Source organism: Poecilia mexicana, unplaced genomic scaffold, assembly GCF_051168715.1.
Source record: "Poecilia mexicana isolate PSO_F unplaced genomic scaffold, ASM5116871v1 scaffold_8, whole genome shotgun sequence".
Taxonomy (NCBI): domain Eukaryota; kingdom Metazoa; phylum Chordata; class Actinopteri; order Cyprinodontiformes; family Poeciliidae; genus Poecilia; species Poecilia mexicana.
In genome coordinates this window covers 19,467,391-19,486,657 of record NW_028263377.1, presented here as the reverse complement: position 1 = coordinate 19,486,657, position 19,267 = coordinate 19,467,391, and the positions used below count along the sequence as shown (strand labels likewise).

General features: G+C 37.4%; 2 protein-coding genes across 5 annotated transcripts; one reads left to right on the top strand and one right to left on the bottom strand.

Moving 5' to 3' along the window:
• The first annotated feature begins 5,849 nt into the window (after positions 1-5,849).
• Positions 5,850-8,068, top strand: mpg (N-methylpurine DNA glycosylase). The gene is made up of 3 exons (XM_014973436.2): positions 5,850-6,269; positions 7,089-7,293; positions 7,546-8,068. The coding sequence occupies exons 1-3, from the start codon at positions 5,997-5,999 to the stop codon at positions 7,950-7,952; spliced, it is 885 nt and encodes a 294-aa protein (XP_014828922.2). The 5' UTR covers positions 5,850-5,996; the 3' UTR covers positions 7,953-8,068.
• A 190-nt stretch (positions 8,069-8,258) lies between these two features.
• nprl3 (NPR3-like, GATOR1 complex subunit) lies at positions 8,259-18,627 on the bottom strand. Of its 4 annotated transcripts, XR_015763895.1 has the most exons (15): positions 18,110-18,627; positions 17,274-17,343; positions 16,202-16,240; positions 15,420-15,552; positions 13,634-13,708; positions 12,838-12,991; positions 12,605-12,686; positions 12,367-12,504; positions 11,782-11,938; positions 11,268-11,374; positions 11,040-11,169; positions 10,062-10,251; positions 9,773-9,965; positions 8,809-9,062; positions 8,259-8,723 (listed from the first exon to the last, which is right to left on the bottom strand). XR_015763895.1 is itself a non-coding variant. In XM_014973433.2 (14 exons), the coding sequence occupies exons 1-14, from the start codon at positions 18,303-18,305 to the stop codon at positions 8,897-8,899; spliced, it is 1,830 nt and encodes a 609-aa protein (XP_014828919.2). In that variant the 5' UTR covers positions 18,306-18,627; the 3' UTR covers positions 8,259-8,896. The 4 variants fall into 4 exon arrangements, 3 of the variants coding, with proteins under 3 accessions (XP_014828919.2, XP_014828920.2, XP_014828921.2); XM_014973433.2 differs by having other exon boundaries at positions 8,259-9,062; XM_014973434.2 differs by having other exon boundaries at positions 8,259-9,062; positions 12,605-12,683; positions 18,110-18,626.
• Between the last annotated feature and the right edge of the window lie 640 nt (positions 18,628-19,267).

The window sequence follows — 19,267 nt, the reverse complement described above, 5'->3', positions numbered from 1 at the left end:
AGGCAGGATGGAAATATCAGTGACATAGTTTGACTTGTGCAGAGCAGCTGCCTTTTCCCCATGATCAAAACAACATTCTGCAGAGCAAACAATGTAAGGTTGGGGGAGGAAGAGTCTTTTCACTCCTCACAGGCCTGCTAGACCCAAACAATCTTTTGTTTCATGGTGAAATAATTCCTTCATATACAGTTGTGTCCGCTGGGCTCTCATATCCTCTGAGTGTGGGGTTCGATGTTTGAAAACAGGCTGCCCAGTACAGCTGACCACAGCAACATTTCGCTTCACACACTTGAGATCAAGCAGGGGGGTGGATGTATGGATAACTCTTTCTACTTTTACCTCCATATGTCACATCAAATTATATAGCTTTTGTAACTTCAGTGTAGAAATCTGCTCATTAATGGGTCAATGAATTAACTCACACTAAAAGGTAGATTCAAGTGTCATGTTTTTTTTTTTTGAGCAAGTATAAGTGTGGCACAGTTAAAACTGTTATTTTTTCCACTGTGTCACTTTCAAAGGTTTTCCACCAATTTGTATGAGACTGCAATAAATTACTTTAATGTTTGGATCTTAATATCTTCAAGACATGAACTGAAGATGCATAAATGCTTAATATTGACTTCAAACTGGAAAACAAACATAAAACTGTTTACCTCCTTATTACGTTTAGAGTATAGCTCTATGTATTGTCTTAGACCTGGCTGGATCTTCACAATCCTCCATGTTTCAGTTTCATTTTAATTATTTAGAGGAAACTCTAAAATGTATGCAAAATAGCTTAAGGGCACAAATCACACATGCTCTCAAATGCCTCTTAAAACTATATTTCGGCGGGTATGCAATTGAGTGGGTGTAAAATTAATAACTGTTTGTCACTTATTCAAACGATTTAAAAGACTATGAGAGATTTATTACCAAAAACATTTTTATGGTTCAGGCCTCTTCACGGAATTTGTCCACATGACTCAGTGATGATAAGCATAACATCACATGCTTGTGGATTTTGCTCAATGCTGCATTTTAGCAAAGATTACACAGTAGAATTTCACAGAATCCAGTAAGTAAAACAATGGAGCCTCCACATTCTGCTTACTACCCTAATACCACATGACCCTTGAGTATTTGTTGATGCCAACGTGCAAAACTGGACTTTAGCGCAATTTGATTTCAATGCTCTGTTGTAGGAGCAAAAAGCCAGCTGTAGCCGTATGCTGAATTTAAGTGTCTTCGAAAGCGAATATTTGACTTGGGAGAACAAGATTCCTCTGCAGCAGCAGTAACACACCCTGCTGCTCCATTTAATAAAAAGCCCATTTGAGTGCATTCCATCAGTGAAAGCTCAGATTCACCTGGGAATTGTCTTCAGAAGGGAGGCGGATGCTAAGAAGCAGAGGCTTGAGGTGTTGACAAGGGGCTCTTAAGTGTGAAAATCTACATGGTCACATTAGTTAAACTCTTTCTCATATAATTAGGCAAATTAAAATAAAATAAATAAAACTTTAGGTTACACTTAATTTGGTATGTTATTCCTATTTAGTAGCATACATTTTAGCTTCATTTCACACAAATTGTAAAATTGAAAAAAAAAAAAAAACACCACTGTTATGTAGTTCATTGTATTTAGATGTTCTATCTGGTGTAACACGTACATGTAGTTAATGAATTAACATATTTGGAATAATCTGGAGAAAGTATGTAAGACACAATAAATATTATTGTTGGTATTTTGGCAATGCATGAAAAAATAGAATACATTTCATATTAGAAGTAGATATTTTTTATTACATTAGTACATTTGAGATTACATTTTTGCTGTTTCTTAATAATAAAATGTAACATGTGCTGCATGATTGTTAACTGTTTATGTGACGCATGTGTGCATCGTGTGTTTACATCGCAGCATTTGGCATGAACTGATAATGTGATAGCTTTTTAAAGGGGATTACAATTTTTATATGGGATAGTTTAACCATCCAAATTAAGCACCAGGGGAAAGAGAGCAGCGGAGCAACACAGGAAGAAGAGATTAAGTAGTTTTCTTCTCAGCTCAACCACAGATTGTAGATATTGATCTGTACTTTTTTTTACATAGTTTGAATGAAAGTGATTTAAATAGGACTTTCTTTCTTTTGTAATTTTCTAACCTTTATATGTCAACGTACATTATTTTATTCTGTCAACAGAAAGACGCTTATGAGTGAAAGATGTAGAAATAAACAGAGTTAGAAGAATTTTCTTCACTGCACTGGAGCAATGATAGATTACATTTGTTTGCTTTCAGTTATGCTAAATCTATGATGTAATTCTATTATGTAGGACATTATCATTCTTTCTCGTGGTACATTCCTTTTACAGGAATTAACTGTGTGGTTCAGATTTTGTAACTTTTCCTCCACAGCTCTCTTCCCAGAAGAACAATCTGGTGCAAGAAGCTTTTTTTTTTTTTACTGCTAAGTGTTTGAAATTTGAGTTTACTCGCTATTCAAATTATGCTAAGCAAAAATAATGTAAATTAAATTAATGTGTCAGATTTTTTAACTGTGCTGCATGTACTTATCTGTGTAAGGAATACTTAGTGGCCGACAGGGAGTCCCTGATTGATAAACCATGAAGCGAGTATTTAATGGTGAAGTTTCCCATGAGACTGCAGAGGGTTAAAGCTGGGTCAAAGGCAGCATTACGGAAGCTGTGAAGGACCTGTCAGAGCTCCCACGTCCCCCTGAAGGCCCATCAGTCAGTCGCAGATAAAAGAGCTGAGTGAAAGGATAATGTTTAACCAAAAGAGCCATGTCAGACGGTCCATAAACTGCTTCCTTTTGCTGACAGACAACACAAGAAACACAAGCTTTTCTGGAATAAGAACAGAGATTTTTTTTTTGTTGCTCATGTAAGACTGACATGGTATAAAGAGGTTAATGATGACCCCTTTGATCAGCGTGAAACACCAAAAAGAGACACAACTCTAAGTTGTTAGCACAGATCATAACATCCATGTGTCATGAAGGACAAAACATTATAAATTTTGGAAAACGCGACAAATTGATGCTGATAGTAAAAGAATAAGGAGGTTAAATAAAGTTCATGGTTGTGTAGATTTTATCTCCCTTGTTTCATTGATAAGAGCAGAGAAACCTCAACCTGGCTCAGCGACCACAGGTGTGACTTGAGACAGGAAACTGTTATCAGCGATGGTTGACGGGTTACTGGACTGGAGTAGGTTAAATCAATAAAGCAAACTGCTCAAAGGTATTTTTCTTTTATTAAATGATCTACTAAAGCAGCCTTTCAAGGCCTTTCACTTTGAAAAGTATTCCACATGACATCTTCATTAATGCACTGTGTAAGTTTAAAACAAACAGAAATGAACAGAAACAGCTTCCAGACTGTCAAGCTAAATAAATACGTCTGTAATTGTATGCAATTTATGTATGCACTCCAGATTAACAGTCTACATACGGTCCAAATTATGTGGCGGAGTTAAAGGTTGTGGGCACAACATTCAAGATGTGGACAAAGACAAGCCTGTTTCCTTATAGACATGTCTTTGTTGAGTAGGTGTGTGAAATGGATCAAGTCATATTTCCATCTCCCAGAGAGACTCCAACCAGTTGTGCAGCACACACCAAATGGCTGCAGCAAACAAGGAAGGGGAGTCTTGAATCATTAATTATCATCAATTATTAATCTCATCACATATAATTGGGCTCCTGGGCTCTAACATGCTCTTAGTTACCAAAGAATTCAATACAGCCAGCCACTTGAAGACAACACATGAAAACATCTAATACGTAACAGGTGTACAGAAAATATTTGTTATTGTTTTATTTGTTAGCTTACGCAAACTACAAAAACATTATTGCTTTAAAATATATACTTTTTAAAATAGACCTTCAACAATATCAAAATGTCGGACTTTACAAGTAACATTCTTTAAGATAGATAGATAGATACTTTATGTTAATATATAATCTACATAGTATAAGATACAGTTAATATAAATTTATTAATAATCTTAGTTGAAGCAAATCAAATATTTAATTTCTTTCAAATGAAAGAAAAAGTGAAGAATGTAAAAAATAAAATAAAATTCTAGATATGACCTTATTTGTGATTCGTGTCTCTGACTCGTGTTTTAGTGAGATAATTTTAGTCGGGCAGCTTTCTGCTCTTCCATCTGCACAAGCAGACGAGTTTCTGGAGCTTCTCCTCGGCATCACAGCCAATGAGGAGCCTGCAGGAGATGAAAGCTAACCAGAATGCCTAAAGCGTTGCCAAAATGTTTCTGCTAAGATTATCGATGGCAGCTTCCCAGACGACGGCCTTCCCTCGTCTACCAGCCTGAACAAAGTCAACAATCCATGTGAAAAGACTTGGATATTTCCAAGTTTTTCTTTCTGGAATGTATCCTTTAAAACTCAGTGCATGTTATTAAGCTTCATTAATCTGAAGTGCTTTGTCTGGTAATTCATTTAATAGCATCATTTGTCAATTTTGAAAATTTTATGAGCAGCTCAAATGTATCATAATTTTCAACTTACTATACACATTATCACATATAACATTATGCAAAGGTATATGCTTGGTAAAAATTTATAAAAATAATTTGGAGCTGTTACAACATATTAGAAAACAGGTGAAAGCTGAATGTGTATAACTATTTTTGAGCTCAAGCGATCAGGAAAAGACTTGGGAATATGAACGAATACTGTGCAGAAAGATCTGCGGCAGCATGCTGCCAACACTTAGCACAGCAGGCAGAGGAACATCAGAACCACAGGGAGGCTGGAGGAATGTTTCTGTGGTGCAAAGCTTCTGCTGTAGAGTCCAAAGGAGGTGGTATTAATAAAACTATTTCTCAAATTCAGACTGGCAGTCTACAGAGGGTATGAGAGTTGGAACTTCTATAAATCATTTTGGTGCCGTGAAATGCTTCACCAATCTTGTGCAGCTCAAAAAAATACTTAATCAAAGAGTTATGGATGTGTTTATAATATATAGGGTAATGAGATTTGTTTCCTTATTTAACTCCAGTTAAATTGCTGTGTGGAATTCAGTATTTATCTAAAAGAAGCTTTTAAAAATATTTCTTGCCAATTTATACTCTCTTGAGCTCTCTACTGCCACCATTTTTCAAGTTGGACTTTCCTCATGAAACTCTACTCTGTGGCACAGCCATGTCACACACAATTAGTGTTCCTGAGAGCCACATGGATCCACACTGCTTGGGGCCGAATAGGCGCCATCCATTTCCTAGGCACAGGCAGCGGAGAACATGACATCTATCTCATCATTAGTTAAATGAAGATAGAAAAAAGACTGCTCAGCAAGAAAAAATTGCAGTGCTTTCCGAAATATATGTAATTTTTTTTTTCTTTTTCCCAGAAATGCAAACTAATGGAGACATTCTATTTTAGGTAGTAATTAAACTGGTGTGATGTGCTGGAATTATCATAAGAGTCAATTCTTCTCTAAATGGGTTTGTTTTGTAAACAATGTCAAAATAGGCTCATACCAACCAGTTGAAAAGCATAGCAAAGAACAGAACTTTAAAAGAGGACTGCACAGACATGTACTTAGCCTTTTTGTGCTTTAACTTTGCCTTTTTTAATACATATGTTGTAGTATGCAGTGAAGTATGAAAAGACACGCTTTGATTAATAGTAAAACTGTATGTACTTATTGACATTTTTTCCAACCATTTAAAAAAAAAAGCTAGCTCAATAGTTTTTAACCTATTGGCTGTGTTTTAACCCAAACCCAGCCAAATGATTCAGATTCCAAAAAAGAGCTGCAATTTCCATCAGATGTTGACCTAAATTCGTGAGCGGTCCCTTTAAGAGACACATATTTACTTCCTGAACGTCACAGTAAATGTAGCCTTTATAACAACCAGTGGTAAAATTAATGTTTTGAAATACGTAAAGGCATTGAGTGTGCAAACAAACGTGTCGTAGAGACATTTAAACTCAAAGCTCGCTGTAACATGAGCAAAGATGATGGCAGGAAGAAAAAGAAAGGTCCAAGACTTGGCAGTGGCTACTGCTACACACACAGAGTCGGGCTTGCCGTTGCGTAGAAACCAGACTGAACCGAACTGTGGAGCTTCTCCTGCCAAGCTGAAGAGCCAACCACCTCTGTGTGAATCTGTTCAAAGTCTCGAGCCGGAGCGAAGCCATTATTTCAACAACAACGAGCCTCAGCGCAGACTGGGGCAGGACTTTTTCAATCAGCCCTGCATCAGTTTGGCTAAAGCATTCCTCGGCAAGGTACCCTTGAAATCTGTCTTTAAATTTACATATTTAAGGGGTGTCTTTACATCAGTCTTTCTAAAGTAGCTCAGTAATTTTTAGAAGCCACAGTATTTCGTCTAAATGGGAAGTAAAAACCACATTTAATTAATGTCTAATAAAAATAAACGTCTTCTCTAATCTATTATCGGCAATACCCTCACCTACAACATCACTAGGCCCAATTGTCCTGACAGCTAAACAGCAGAGTGGGTCGGGTTGCCTTACATTGTGGGGGCAGATTTGCTCTATAAAACAGGGAGAACAGAATGTTCTATTACATTAAAGCTACGGTGCAGAACATCTAGTTCAGGCACCAAACATAACGGGCCTGATAATTACAAATAGACAAAGATGATAAGCATGAATCATAGACCAAATGTCAAAACTCAATTATCTTAGTGTCAATTTATAACCTAATTGTAAGGTGGAACCTGAAAGCATGTAAGCGCGGCACCCAGAAGGTGAACATGCTGAAACATTAGGGGTTGAGCAAGACATACATTATGCAGCTTTGTGCATCAAGGGGAAATAAATACTTGGAAAGGGGCCCCACTTTATGGAAGTTGTGTAAAGCAATCCTGAAATATTTTAAGATGCATATTTCAACTTACTTTTACACAGCCTCCTAAACAACTTCTTCTTTTATGCCTGCATTTTATCATTAGTGTTATCTATGACATTTGCTAGAATATATCTTGTCATGCGACCAGATAAGTTCAGTGTTTTTTTATTAACTCTTTAGCTTTAAAAGATAAAATTTCAGTTGCTATTATAAAATTAGACTTTTCCGTGCAGGTGCTGGTCCGCAGGCGTGCAGATGGCTCCGAGCTTCGAGGGAGAATAGTGGAAACTGAGGCGTATCTCGGAGGGGAGGACAAAGCCTCTCACTCAGCAGGGGGCAAACGCACCGAGAGGAACACGGCCATGTTCATGAAGCCCGGCACAATCTACGTGTATCCAATCTACGGGATCTACCTCTGCATGAATGTGTCCAGTGAAGGTACAGTCACTACCCACCAATGGCGCAACGTGCCCTATCCACATTTTGCAAAGTCTGCATATGCAAATATGACGTGAAAAAGGTTTCAGAGAGCCTTTTTCCGTTTCATTGTGTTTAGGTCGACTCTGTATTTATCTAACATTAGAGCAAGTCAGCAGTTTTTGCTCTTCGTTACTGGTTAGTAGAGAGCAAAGGAAGGAAACAAAGCAGAGCCTTGCTGACTGATGCAGATTGTGTGCTGTGTTTATTCAGGGGAGGGTGCTGCCGTGCTGCTGCGCTCTCTGGAGCCCCTGCAGGGCCAGCCTGCGATGAGGGAGCTGAGAGCGGCTCGACGCAAAGAGGGAGCCTGGCAACTGAAGGACAAAGATCTCTGCAACGGGCCCTCGAAGCTGTGCCAGGCTCTAAATATACCTCGCTGTTTTGACCGGAGAGACTTGGCTTCTGACACCGAGGTGTGGCTCGAGGACGATCAAAACACAAGTCCCCCGAAACCCCAGGATATAGTTTCAGCTCCGCGCGTCGGTATCGAGTCCCACGGGGAGTGGGCTAAGAAACCGTGGCGCTTTTATCTGCGGGGGCATCCCTGTGTTAGTGTGGCGAACAAAGAGGCAGAGAGACGGTCTCTATCTGGAAATGAAACGGACAGTGTAGATCCATGAAATGTGCAAAAAAAGAACAAAATCAACCTGAGGAAAAAAAAAGACTTGAGTGTTTTAAGCTGCTTTTCTATGTGTTCCCTTTTTTAAACTTGGAAATAATAAAGTCTTGTCCATTTTGTCTTGTGGAGGTATGCTACATAATACATTAGAAGGAGAAAAAATAAAACTTTAAGACAATGGTAAAGGGAATAAAGTCTGGAAATACTCCCCTCCTCCCCCATACTTATTAAAATACTTTTCTGAACCTCATCTTTAAAGTATTAGCAGTTCTGGGACAATCAAAACCAATTTAACAACATTCCAATCTCATTTTTTAAATGATAAAACTTTATTTCCCAGTTTGTAAGTTTATTTTGAAATGCAGTTTATTGAAGCAAAGTTGTACAGTAAGGTAAAAGATTAGACCTGACTGAGTTTATTAAAAAAAAAAAAAAAAGGAAATCAGTCTGTCTCATATAATACCATCTGTTTTCCAATAAGCACTCACTCAGGGGAAATGTTCCTCTCAGTGATTTTTACAGATGTTTTGAAAGCTCCTTCCCATCCAACCTGAGCCTGTGCAAAAACGAGCTGTTTGCTGTTAAGACTCTTCATCTTTTATTTTCGCTCTGCAGTCTTTCCATCTCCACCTTTGGGATGCCTAAAGAGAGGTAGCTGGAGGCCTGGAACGATCAGTGCTCTGTGTGCACTTCTGAAGCCGGCACGGGCGATTGTGTCAGTCTCCCAGCGCGCCAGTGCTTCCACTTTTCACAGTGAACCCATAAGGCATGTCTGGCATGTATAAAATAATTTAATACTGTAAACAAAGGTTTGGCTCAAAGGTAAAAAATATACTCTATATTTTGTAACTCCTCACACACTAATGCCGTCATGTCAGTCAGCCGCAGAGCCTCCGTGGTCCTGAGCACGTTGCAGATGAACCAGTGGGTGGGCAGTCGCGCTGTCTACTCCATGGGAGACTGAAAAATAGAAATAATAGGATCTTCGTGGTTCGTCACAATGAGGACGCTGCGGAACTTGTCGAACAGCGTCTTGAGCTGCGATCGCCTCATGTTCTCGTTGTACATGATTTCTTCCAGGTGGTGATGTCCCCGAAAATAGTGCAGCAGCCTAAAAAGCAGTTTGACGCACGATGAGATTATTTTAATAGCAGGAACTTTTTTCTCAGTCAGCTGCTGTTTGTAGACTCTTGCGAAAAGATACAAAGCATTAAACTTTGATCATGAGAATTTAAATGCTCAATTGAAGTTATCCCAAACGTGAATCTTTATCAACTAAATGACAACAACTCTGGTGTGCAAGATCTGAATAGACACAATCTTTACATTACGGACTAAGGCAAAGTAAGCATTTTCAGTGACTACACTAATATGCAAACAAAACAATGTAAAAGATGGTCCACACTGCAAAAACACAAAATCTAACCGACTATATATGGTCTAGTTTCTAGTGCAAGATAAAACTAACTTACAAGTAATTTTTCAGCAAAATACAAGAGCTTGTTTAAAGTAAATAATTTCTGAACCTTCATTAAATAAAGTACCAGTACTGGCACTTAAGTGAAGTGAAATAGTCTGCCCGTAGAACTACTACTTTCACATCCATATTAAGGAATTATTGACCAAAGATAAGCTCATATTTCTTACAGAAAAAATATTTGTAAGTTACTTTTCTCTTATTTCAAGTATACTAAAATATTTGCTCTAGAACCTAGACCAAACATACTTAGTAAGAACTTGTGTTTTTGCAGTGTGGCTAAAAAACATGAAATGCTTATACATTAAAAAAAGAAAAAAACTTAAAAGAAAAAGCCTAATTACCTGGCAAACATCCGCAGATCCTCTGGATTTTGCGCGGCCGGGATGTTCAGAATAACCTGCCTCTCATGCTCCGACAGGCTTGCCAGGAGTGTTTCTGTCATCCTTTTATTCAGAGGAGAGTCTCCGCCGGGCAGCAGCTCAGCGCTGGAATTCTCCATACTGGGACTGGTTAGGGTCATGTCGTCACTGCTGGCTGCAAATATGAAGGAAGTGGTCAGTGATCTGTTTGACTTCTTATTTATCCGTGAGAGCAGAGAAGGGAGCGGTGATGTTGACGGTCGGGTCTTACTTGGAGAACCGAAACTGAGAGCGCTCGGGGTGCTGAGACTGCGGCCTCCGACCCGTGCGGCCAGTGGAAGCTCTTCATCCTTGGGTGTAGGCTCATCTTCATTGGGTGGTATTAAAAGGCAAACATAAGTGTGCAGCTGGATGAGCAGGCGGCGCTGGAGCATCCACACCACCATCTGGATGAGCTGGGCCTGTAGAGAAGCAGCAGAGCAAAACAAGACACTGAGTTATTGAGGAAATTAGAATAAATGGTGCAGTGGATCGCAGATAATGTGCTTCAGAAAATTATATGAGTAAGTATTCTAGTGATTACAATGCAGAGTCTTAACTTACAGTAAAATCCAAAAGACCTTTGATTTGACTTACCATTTGCCTTCAAATGTGCATCAAAACTATAAAGCTGCTTCCATTAGAAGAATATTTCTGCAAATATATTGATATGTATTTCTCAAGTGTTTATTTTTATGTAGAAAACTGATTATGCCAACAGTAAAATATTTTTTGTATCAGTTATCCATCATCTGCACATAACAAACGATCGATACTGAGTTTTGAACCTGCAATCTACATAATGGCCAACAGAGGGCGCGTTTCGTGGAGGAAAATGTTACAGTACAGGTTTAAAAATCGCGAAATGACTCATCAGTTTCAATCACGTGTGTTGAGGCAGGAAGGAACAAGTCTAAAACAAGCAGAAGAGTGTCAAAAATAACACAAACATCATGAGCTAACAAACAAGTAGCCCATGTCACTAAAGTCATGTCTATTTATTAGTTTTATTAGTCTGCCTTCAGGGGAGGGGTGCTTAGTTTAATTCAGAGATCATGCCTGGCCCATTTTCCCTGTAAATAATCAAAATATTAATAGACAATTTTAAACTACTGATTTTTTTTAAGCAATTCTTTGTTTGCATCTATGTCATATATTTCAATTTCCATACACAATGAACAATATTTTACAATTTAAGCGATTATCCTACCTCCTGTGCAGGGGCTTCCAGGGGGTTTCTGAATTCGGCCAGTGAGACTGGTAGAGAGAACTTGGCCAACATGGAGGGCAGATCGTGGCCAGAAAACTGCTGAGCGAATTGCTTAGCCAAAGCGGAGTATCTGGTCAGGGAGGAAGAACAAACATTGCTACTTAATACAGTCCCTGTCTGGCTCTGATATGTTTGATCAAGTCTTAAGAGAAGATTTCACACACTTACAGAGAGATGTTGGCATGAGGAGACAGCATGTAGACGTTATTCTCACAAAGAGGAAAGATGATGATCGCCTTGCCCCAGTAAACCAAGTGGGCAGCAATTTGGAAGATCTGAGTGGGAAAAAAACAGTAAAAATAATGATAAACTACAAGGTCTGATTAGAAACCCTGAACACTGAAAAAGTGATATAAAAAGAGAAAAAAAATGTTTGCATGAATATTTTTGCATTCTGCATATTCACCACTAGATGGCAGTAAGTAGCTAAATATACAACACACACTGGGTGCATTTTTTTTATGAAATGCATTTTAGTGGTAACTCACATTAACCACGTGAAGAAGCTTCTTTAAACCCAAAGTATTTCTTTAAAGTTTCAGTTGTGACTTGTTTTTGCTTTTTAAAATTCTATTACTGTATATACACTCTATGTGTGCAACTGAATGCACATTATGAGAAATGGCAAAAGAATTGTAGTCCCTAAATTGAAAAAGCATGATATTAGAGCGATGCTGTGCACCTGTAGTAAGGCCAGGTCAGCGTCCTGGGCGAGCTGCTGCAGGTTTTTCACTGCTGAGCAGATCTTTATCAGGCGCACCATCGCAGGCGAGCAGTCCAGAGGAAGTTGATCCAACAGCGCCTTCTCACTTTCTAACAACAACAGGGCATGATAGGGCCTACAGGGTCATAAAAACCAAATTACTTTTCAAAACTCTCTACAAAATCTTCACTTTGTATTTTATTCCTATTTTACTTTTAAAAGGCATTAAAATGAGAGGTTATTCAAAACAACAGCCTTTTTTTTAAAGCTGCCTATAGGTGGCAGTGTGGCCCACAGAATCTATTTCAATGAATTGATGGAGCTTTAAAAAAAGTGGGGCGCACAAATCAACTACACCTGAAAAAGACTAACTTCTCATAAAAACTTTAAAAAATATTTTTGAAATGTGTAGTAATTAAAGCACTAAAAGAATTTTCAACTTTATTTGACACAGAGCAAAATTCCTGTGTAATTTATAACAAATTAAGTCTGTTTGTGCACACTGATAGTAACATTAAATATCGTTTCTAATACAGAACAGGGTGTATAAAATATTAAATTTACCTGATGGCCTTCAGGCTGCGCTCTAGTGCCTCTGGGGGGATGTAGTTCCCACCGACCCTGTGGATCTTATGAGGCAAGCAGAAGCTGACCTCCAGCCAGTTGTTGATATGTAGTCGCACCACACCTATTGTACAGAGGCTGAAAAATCATGAATATTGTAATTAACTTGATGACAAAGTGGATTTGCTCAACACTTTGAGAAAAGCAACAAAGCAGATGAATTTATTTAGCTTCCCACCTGTCGTAGGCCTCCTTTAAGTCCCTGGCTAGCTTACATTTTGGAAGAATTTGTCTAAATGGAGACTGCGGGGTTCCGTCTGCTAACATCAGCAGAGAGGAAACATAGACATGAGACATAACAATGAGACATGGAATAAAAACAAAAAAAAGAACATAATTATAATTCAAAATTGGAACGTTTGATTGAGTCAAAGCTTTAGAGAAGGTGTGAATAGTGAGAGAATATCTCACTCTCCGTCGTGGTGGTGATCTCGTCTTGCAAGGAAAGCATCAGCTTGGCTTCTCTGGTCAGGTACTGGCAGCGGCGCTCCTCATGCTGAAGGGCTATGGCGATGCGCCGAGACAGGTTGTGCATGCAGCTGATCACTGACGGATCGGCGTTTGCCTGGAGATGCAAACGGACAAGCAGAACATATCATTTTTATGTTTGAAGTTTTAACTAATTACATCCAATTTCTCTTTTGTGTTGCTTATGTGACTGGAAAACATTTTCAGACTGAAAGGCAACTGAAAGTAGAAAAGCAATATTTAAAAAAATTTAAAAATAAAACATTTAAAAAATTTTTTAAAAAGCATTTCTACAATGATAAAGTACTTCTGCTTCTTTTTTAAGTGTGTTTACAGCACAGTAAAGTAAGCTGCAGAGCAGATAGTATGGAAAAGCATGACAGAGCGACTTTTCGCCTCTTCTGAGCCTTCCCGGGACTTGCAGAGAATCATGACTCAGCATGGGCAGGAACCGGGCTGGGCCTTGCTGAGCAGCATGATTAAGCAGAACAAACCGCCCTCTCCTCCCAGAGTTCTCATGCTGTCACTGATAACTGAGCGTTATCAAACACACACAACCCCTCCCGTTCAAGGAATACCGCGATTAACAGAAAACTAACTTTAAACGTCCCACCCACAGTCAGCTAAAATATTTGAAGAAAGACTTGATAAAAATAAGAACATGAAAAGCCATATTATTATTTTCAATTTTCAACACAATATTTTTCATATTGAAATATTTTACTAAAGATTTCCTTACCCTTAGGGCAAAAACAACGTTAAACAAGATCATCGTAGGCATTTCTCTCTTAGGCGAGGGATCTGTTTTGGAAACCTGAAATGACAAAAAGCCATGTCACTAGAAAGTCCATAAAATTAAACTTTTCCCCCAAAAAAATTCATCTATTTTTTTGTTAAAATTTAACTAAAATTTTTAAACTAAGCAACGAGAGCAACTTTTAAATATTTCATTATTACAAATAAATAAAATTTTCTTTAACCAAATTTATGTTTACATTTACTGAATAACTTGTCACAAAAAAGACAAAAATAACATAAAATAGAAAAAGATGCTATGATATCAATTTTTTTTTTAATTTATTTTCAAACGAAGAAGAATACGTAGAAACCCAGATTGCAAATATACAAAGACGGGTATAGACAAAACAGAAACATTTGTGAAAAAAATTGCCGGATTTTTAAAAATAGTGAAAACATTTTCTTTCTGTTAACAAAACACAATTGAAAAAAAGCCCGCATCAGATGTTAAAAAAAAAATTGAACTAAAACCCTAGTTCAATTCAAGGGATTATTTCATCACATTAAAGTGCATCGAAAGCTCCTCCAGTTGTTTCCAGATGCCAAAGTCTACAAAACGCTATCGAGAGCTCCAAATGTATCAAACACAGAGAAATCATGATCTTTTCTGCATATAGGAGAGCTTTGTGCTGCCCAGTTTTCTTTTGCCTCGTCATCATTGCCAGTAAAACAGTAAGGATCTCAACAACACAGGCTGTTTAGAAAAATACAGTAGGGGGAGATGATCTCTGATCTCTGGGCATTAGAAAACAAACCACACTGTGGTATGAGAGAACTTTCAACTCTGCTTCAACTAACAAATGTCTTATGGTCAAGTACTGGAGAAAGCAAAGGAAGCAATTTTGCAGCTATGAGAAAGAAATATGAAAAAAAAAAACTGACTTAGATTTTCTTCAGTTTTGTTTTGTTTATTTGTATTTCTTATGGAAATGTTGCGCCATGTGAGGTCACTAAATTTACCCTAAAAAGCATGGAGCTACTAAATAACGAGTGAAAATCACAGTGGATTTAATTTAGGAAGAGTATACTTAAGACAACAATAATTACAGCAATTACAAGCACTGGGGGGTCAAAGGATGCATTAGAGAGAGCAGAAGCTGTGAATTTATCCTAATGTAGTAAGATTTCATTAGTAGGCCTGCGTGACCATTTATATTCAGCATTTTGTCCAAATATTGACATATTGAAAGCTGACCTTCTTCACTTTAATGTCAATGTATCACAGAAACATGCATTTTCTGGTAACATTTTAAATGAAAAATAAACTGTTTTTAACCAATAAGCTGTTTTAAACTGCAGTGGCAGAGAGTTGTGTTTAGATTTTTAAGCTGTAAGTAGCTATAAACAGACTTGGAACTAAAAATGTAAAATGTAACTCCTGAAATGTTACCAATGCCAGCTCATCATTTTTGTCAAAAAAAAACAAAAAACAAAAATCAATACAAACATTTCCTGAAAACGATAAAATCGTACTTAGACAAGAATGGCTTATTAGAGATGCAGCTGAAGGCAGAAAGGAGATGTTCAGACAAAAGCTCTGTGAAACGTAGACCTTGAAATTAGCACATAAATTAAATGCTAATAGTGGTAATGAAGACGGCTAAAACCAAGAAAACTTTAATTTTCTCAATTATAGTTTGGTTTAATTAAGAAAACCCTAATTCAGTTTTCTCAATTAAAGTGTGAAAACCTTGATTCTTTGCTTCACTGACTCTATTGTTTCCTACCTGGATGAGGGGAGAATGCTGCAGAAGAGTCGGGTGACCCACAAATCGAACATTGTCTATCTTGAGTTCAAACTTCTTTCCACACATATCGTTCTTGGTGGCCAGGATGGTGGCCAGGATGCTATCAGAAAACCTCGAGGAAGGAGAAACAAACTCAGTGAAAAACCTCGCAAACTGGGAGCAGCTGAGACGAGTGAAAAAAGCTCAGATTATCTGGCTATAATCCTCTTATTCCTGTTTATAGGATGGATTTGACTTAAAATAATTCAATAATTATAATAATAATAAAATCTAATTTGGCTACTGTGAGGTAAGGAAAAGAAGAGGTTTACCAGCAGAAAATAGTGAATGATACATGAATGAGAAATGTGACAAACTCATGCTGGTTTGACTGATGTAACTCATGCTGCAGTCAAAGGGGATACAAATTAAGGTGTTAACTTTCAGAAAAAAAAAATTAAACACAATATGGACCTTTTCCATATTATCAGCACCATCATTTTAAAAAGCAATGAAAGGTATTATTCAAACTGCTGTAACTGATTTGAATTTCATCCTTATTTGCTAAGTCTACATGCTCTGAATTATCAGCGTACATTTAGACCGATGATTTTAGTGCAAGCATGATTCATCTTCTGTACATCATTAAAAAGGAACGGCACAGAGATCGGGATTGGAGATTGATACAGGGCACAAAAACAGGAAAGATGGGGTGAAATAAAAGGACAGGGGGGGAGGTGATCTAGGGGAAGGAGAGGTGGTTCAGAATGTTTCGGTCTTACCCTGCTACCAACTGTTCGTCAGTTAGAGGACATTGCTCCCTGAAATGGGATTTGGGCCCCCAAAAAAGAAGAACAAAAAAAAAAAAGCAAACAAAAGGAAAGATGCAACACACAGTTGGGCTAAATGCAGAAAATGGACATTAAAACAACCCCAAAAAACATGTGACACAGTGATGTAAACATGCTGCTCTGCATGTTGAGTTAAGTACATCTCACATACAGAGAAATAGGTATGCTAGTAGTGGACATTGCACTTGATATGGTGAATTTACAATATCAAATGATAATCAAATTTATGCTATTGCAGTTGCTGTTGATTTTTTTTTTCCACATCAATATGTTTCTCACTCATCTTCACTCTTTTCCATCATCATGTTGTGCCCATCTGTGATCCATAAAATCTCCATTGTTTTAGGGCATCAATAGCAGTGAAGTACCCCCCCCCCCCCCAATGTCCAAATACATTATCGGCATGCAGAGTCTGAATGCCTTGCACTTGAAATATAGCAGCAAACCAAATAGTGCACCTAGCCAATCCTGTGCAATTGTGAAATTGTACACACTGACACTTAAATGTCAACTACGATTAAATATATTGTTTTAAACTGAAGGACAGAAATGAAGATATTCATCTTCCTGTTCATTAAAGGGATTCTTATCTAATTATCTACTATCTATTGAAAGAGTCTCAGGTACAGATATTAGTTATCTACTAGAAAATAAGTTACGTGGACGGTTATGCCTGTAGTTTACAACTATATCTCCACAGACTGAGCTGTTCAATATTTATTAAGGTGTTCAAACCAACAAAAATGACAAGCTGATATCACCATCTGTAAAGTGACAGCACAATAAAAATGAATAAAACAGACACTATAAAGATTCATGGGTTGGGTCCTGTGACTAGCAGGCACAGTCAAACAACAGCTGAAAATGTAACATTTAGACTCATGAAGTGATGAAATTACATTTTCAACATTACATTTTCAGAAAAACATGCACAGAATGTTCATTTACTAGTATTTTTATTTTATTTTTTTTTGAAGAAGAAAATGAAGAAAAAACGATTTACCTTGAATCACCATCCGGATCTTCCAGAACATCCCCAGTGGTGTTCAGTGCATATGGATTACGCTGTTTTGCTGAAGGCAGATTAAAGTATACAAGTAAAAAACAACAACAACAAAAAAAAAATTTTTTTTTTCCTTTTTATAAGCTAAAAGATAATTGCAGAACAATTACTTAACTAATGTAGCATTAACAGTCTAAAAATCTGTCAAATAAGCTTTACAAATAGTTTACCAAATCCCAGACTATTGCTATAAATGTGTCAAAAAAATGTAAATAAAGATTTTTAGCAACATTTACAACTCAAGATGGCTCAATAAAATAACAGTGTGATTGTATCAGGATGCTCCTCTGTCATAGAAAAACCTACACACACCTCATGACTCAATAACTTGCATAATCATCTTTTTTCATTGTCTGTATGATTTTATCTTGGGGAATTTTGAGGTTCTATTCTTTGCATTGTTTTAGTTTATTATATTTTGTGGGGATGTTTCATTCTGCACCAGTCTTATGTTAGTTATTAAGACACCACAACAATTCAACATCTTCCAGGTCTGGAAAATCGCAACATTAAGGTTCAGGTTTCCTTTTGTATTTGAGATTATTGGCCTATGAGTGAAGCTGTCAGATTGACTCACATCAATCTGACAGCTTCAGATTCAATTCAATGGAATCTGAATTTAATTAAACATTTGACAAGCTAGACTGCACAGTGGTGCTTTACAGCAGAAGTGTCGTGGGTTCAACTACAAGACATATTCACTATCAGTAGTGTACGGCTGCAAATCGATAAACATGACAGTCATTGTTTGAGTTCATGTCAATGCAGAAACCTACCTGAAAGAGAAGACGGACAATCAGCTGCTCTTTGAAAAGGATACCGAAATAGAAGTTTGTTCCCTCTACTCCCAGAACTAACCAGGATGACGCTTATAGGACTGGTTTTATCCCCGCTTTTATGTCTGTTGTTTTGTGACTGACTGTATAGGGAGTTTCTGTCATCTGGTGACTCGGCCGACGGGCTTAGCATCATGTTAGCATTCTAAAAGTGTCCGCTAGCTTGATTTAGCTACAGCTCCTATCACCGTTAATGTGTGCAATAAAGAAATAAAGGTAACGATAACGGGAAAACTTTACAATTAACTTAGAAGCCTACATAAAATTGCGCAAGGATCTTCTAAAGATGTTGTTGACATTGTTGTGTGTTGCCTTGAGAAATGCCCGGCTGGAAACATTAACTCGGTTTTAAGTTCCAACCTGCTTCTAAGGGTGCAGCATACTTCTTATGTCTGCTGACGAAATTCTTTAAAAAACAATACAAACAAAACAAAACAAAACAACAACAACAACAACAACAAAAAACAATATTTGAGAGACAAAATTCCCAACTCAGTTACTCGGCGAATTAAAATAATACCCAATACAAAAACTATTAACTATGTAATGGCGGGATCAGTGTTTCCGCTAGATGGCGCTTTTCCCAGATATCGTTTATTTCTAACTTTTCCAACAAGAAGAGATTGTCGATGACAGACTATCTAGAAAATCATTACTTAAACGGAACGATTAATTATACTGTATCTGCAAAATAGGTCAAGAGCCATATACTATTTTGAAAATGTACTTTGACATTTTGATATTTTTTATGTGACGTGTGTAATGCTTTGTTTTGTGGTTAATTAGCACTCATGTTGACCAGCAATATGTTTGGAGGATTATCATTAATTTCAGTTTGCCACGCCCTTTTACATCAAACGACCAAGTCTATGTTCCGTAGTTTTCATAGCCCAATTTACTAAAAATCTTAAATTATCATTGAATAAAATATATTTCCTTGATCATGTGAAGAAATTGTATTGATATATTTAACCCATTGCACTTTCTCAGACTGATATGTGTTTTAGCAAGTAACTTGAGTGGCACAGGCATATTCCTTCATTTTCTTTCATAAAACGTGTAATCAATTAATTGGGGCAGACTTCCAAAGATAATTCT

What these genes read in the sequence shown, in the direction of transcription:
- mpg (XM_014973436.2), top strand. Translation starts at nt 5,997, where the DNA reads ATGATGGCAGGAAGAAAAAGAAAGGTCCAAGACTTGGCAGTGGCTACT. An exon ending in CTAAAGCATTCCTCGGCAAG is followed by an intron (nt 6,270 to 7,088) that starts GTACCCTTGAAA and finishes TTTTCCGTGCAG; the next exon opens with GTGCTGGTCCGCAGGCGTGC. An exon ending in CATGAATGTGTCCAGTGAAG is followed by an intron (nt 7,294 to 7,545) that starts GTACAGTCACTA and finishes GTGTTTATTCAG; the next exon opens with GGGAGGGTGCTGCCGTGCTG.
- nprl3 (XM_014973433.2), bottom strand. Translation starts at nt 18,305, where the DNA reads ATGATGCTAAGCCCGTCGGCCGAGTCACCAGATGACAGAAACTCCCTA. An exon ending in CGCAGCCTGAAGGCCATCAG is followed by an intron (nt 11,939 to 12,366) that starts GTAAATTTAATA and finishes ATGACCCTGTAG; the next exon opens with GCCCTATCATGCCCTGTTGT. An exon ending in CCTCATGCCAACATCTCTCT is followed by an intron (nt 11,170 to 11,267) that starts GTAAGTGTGTGA and finishes CTCCCTGACCAG; the next exon opens with ATACTCCGCTTTGGCTAAGC.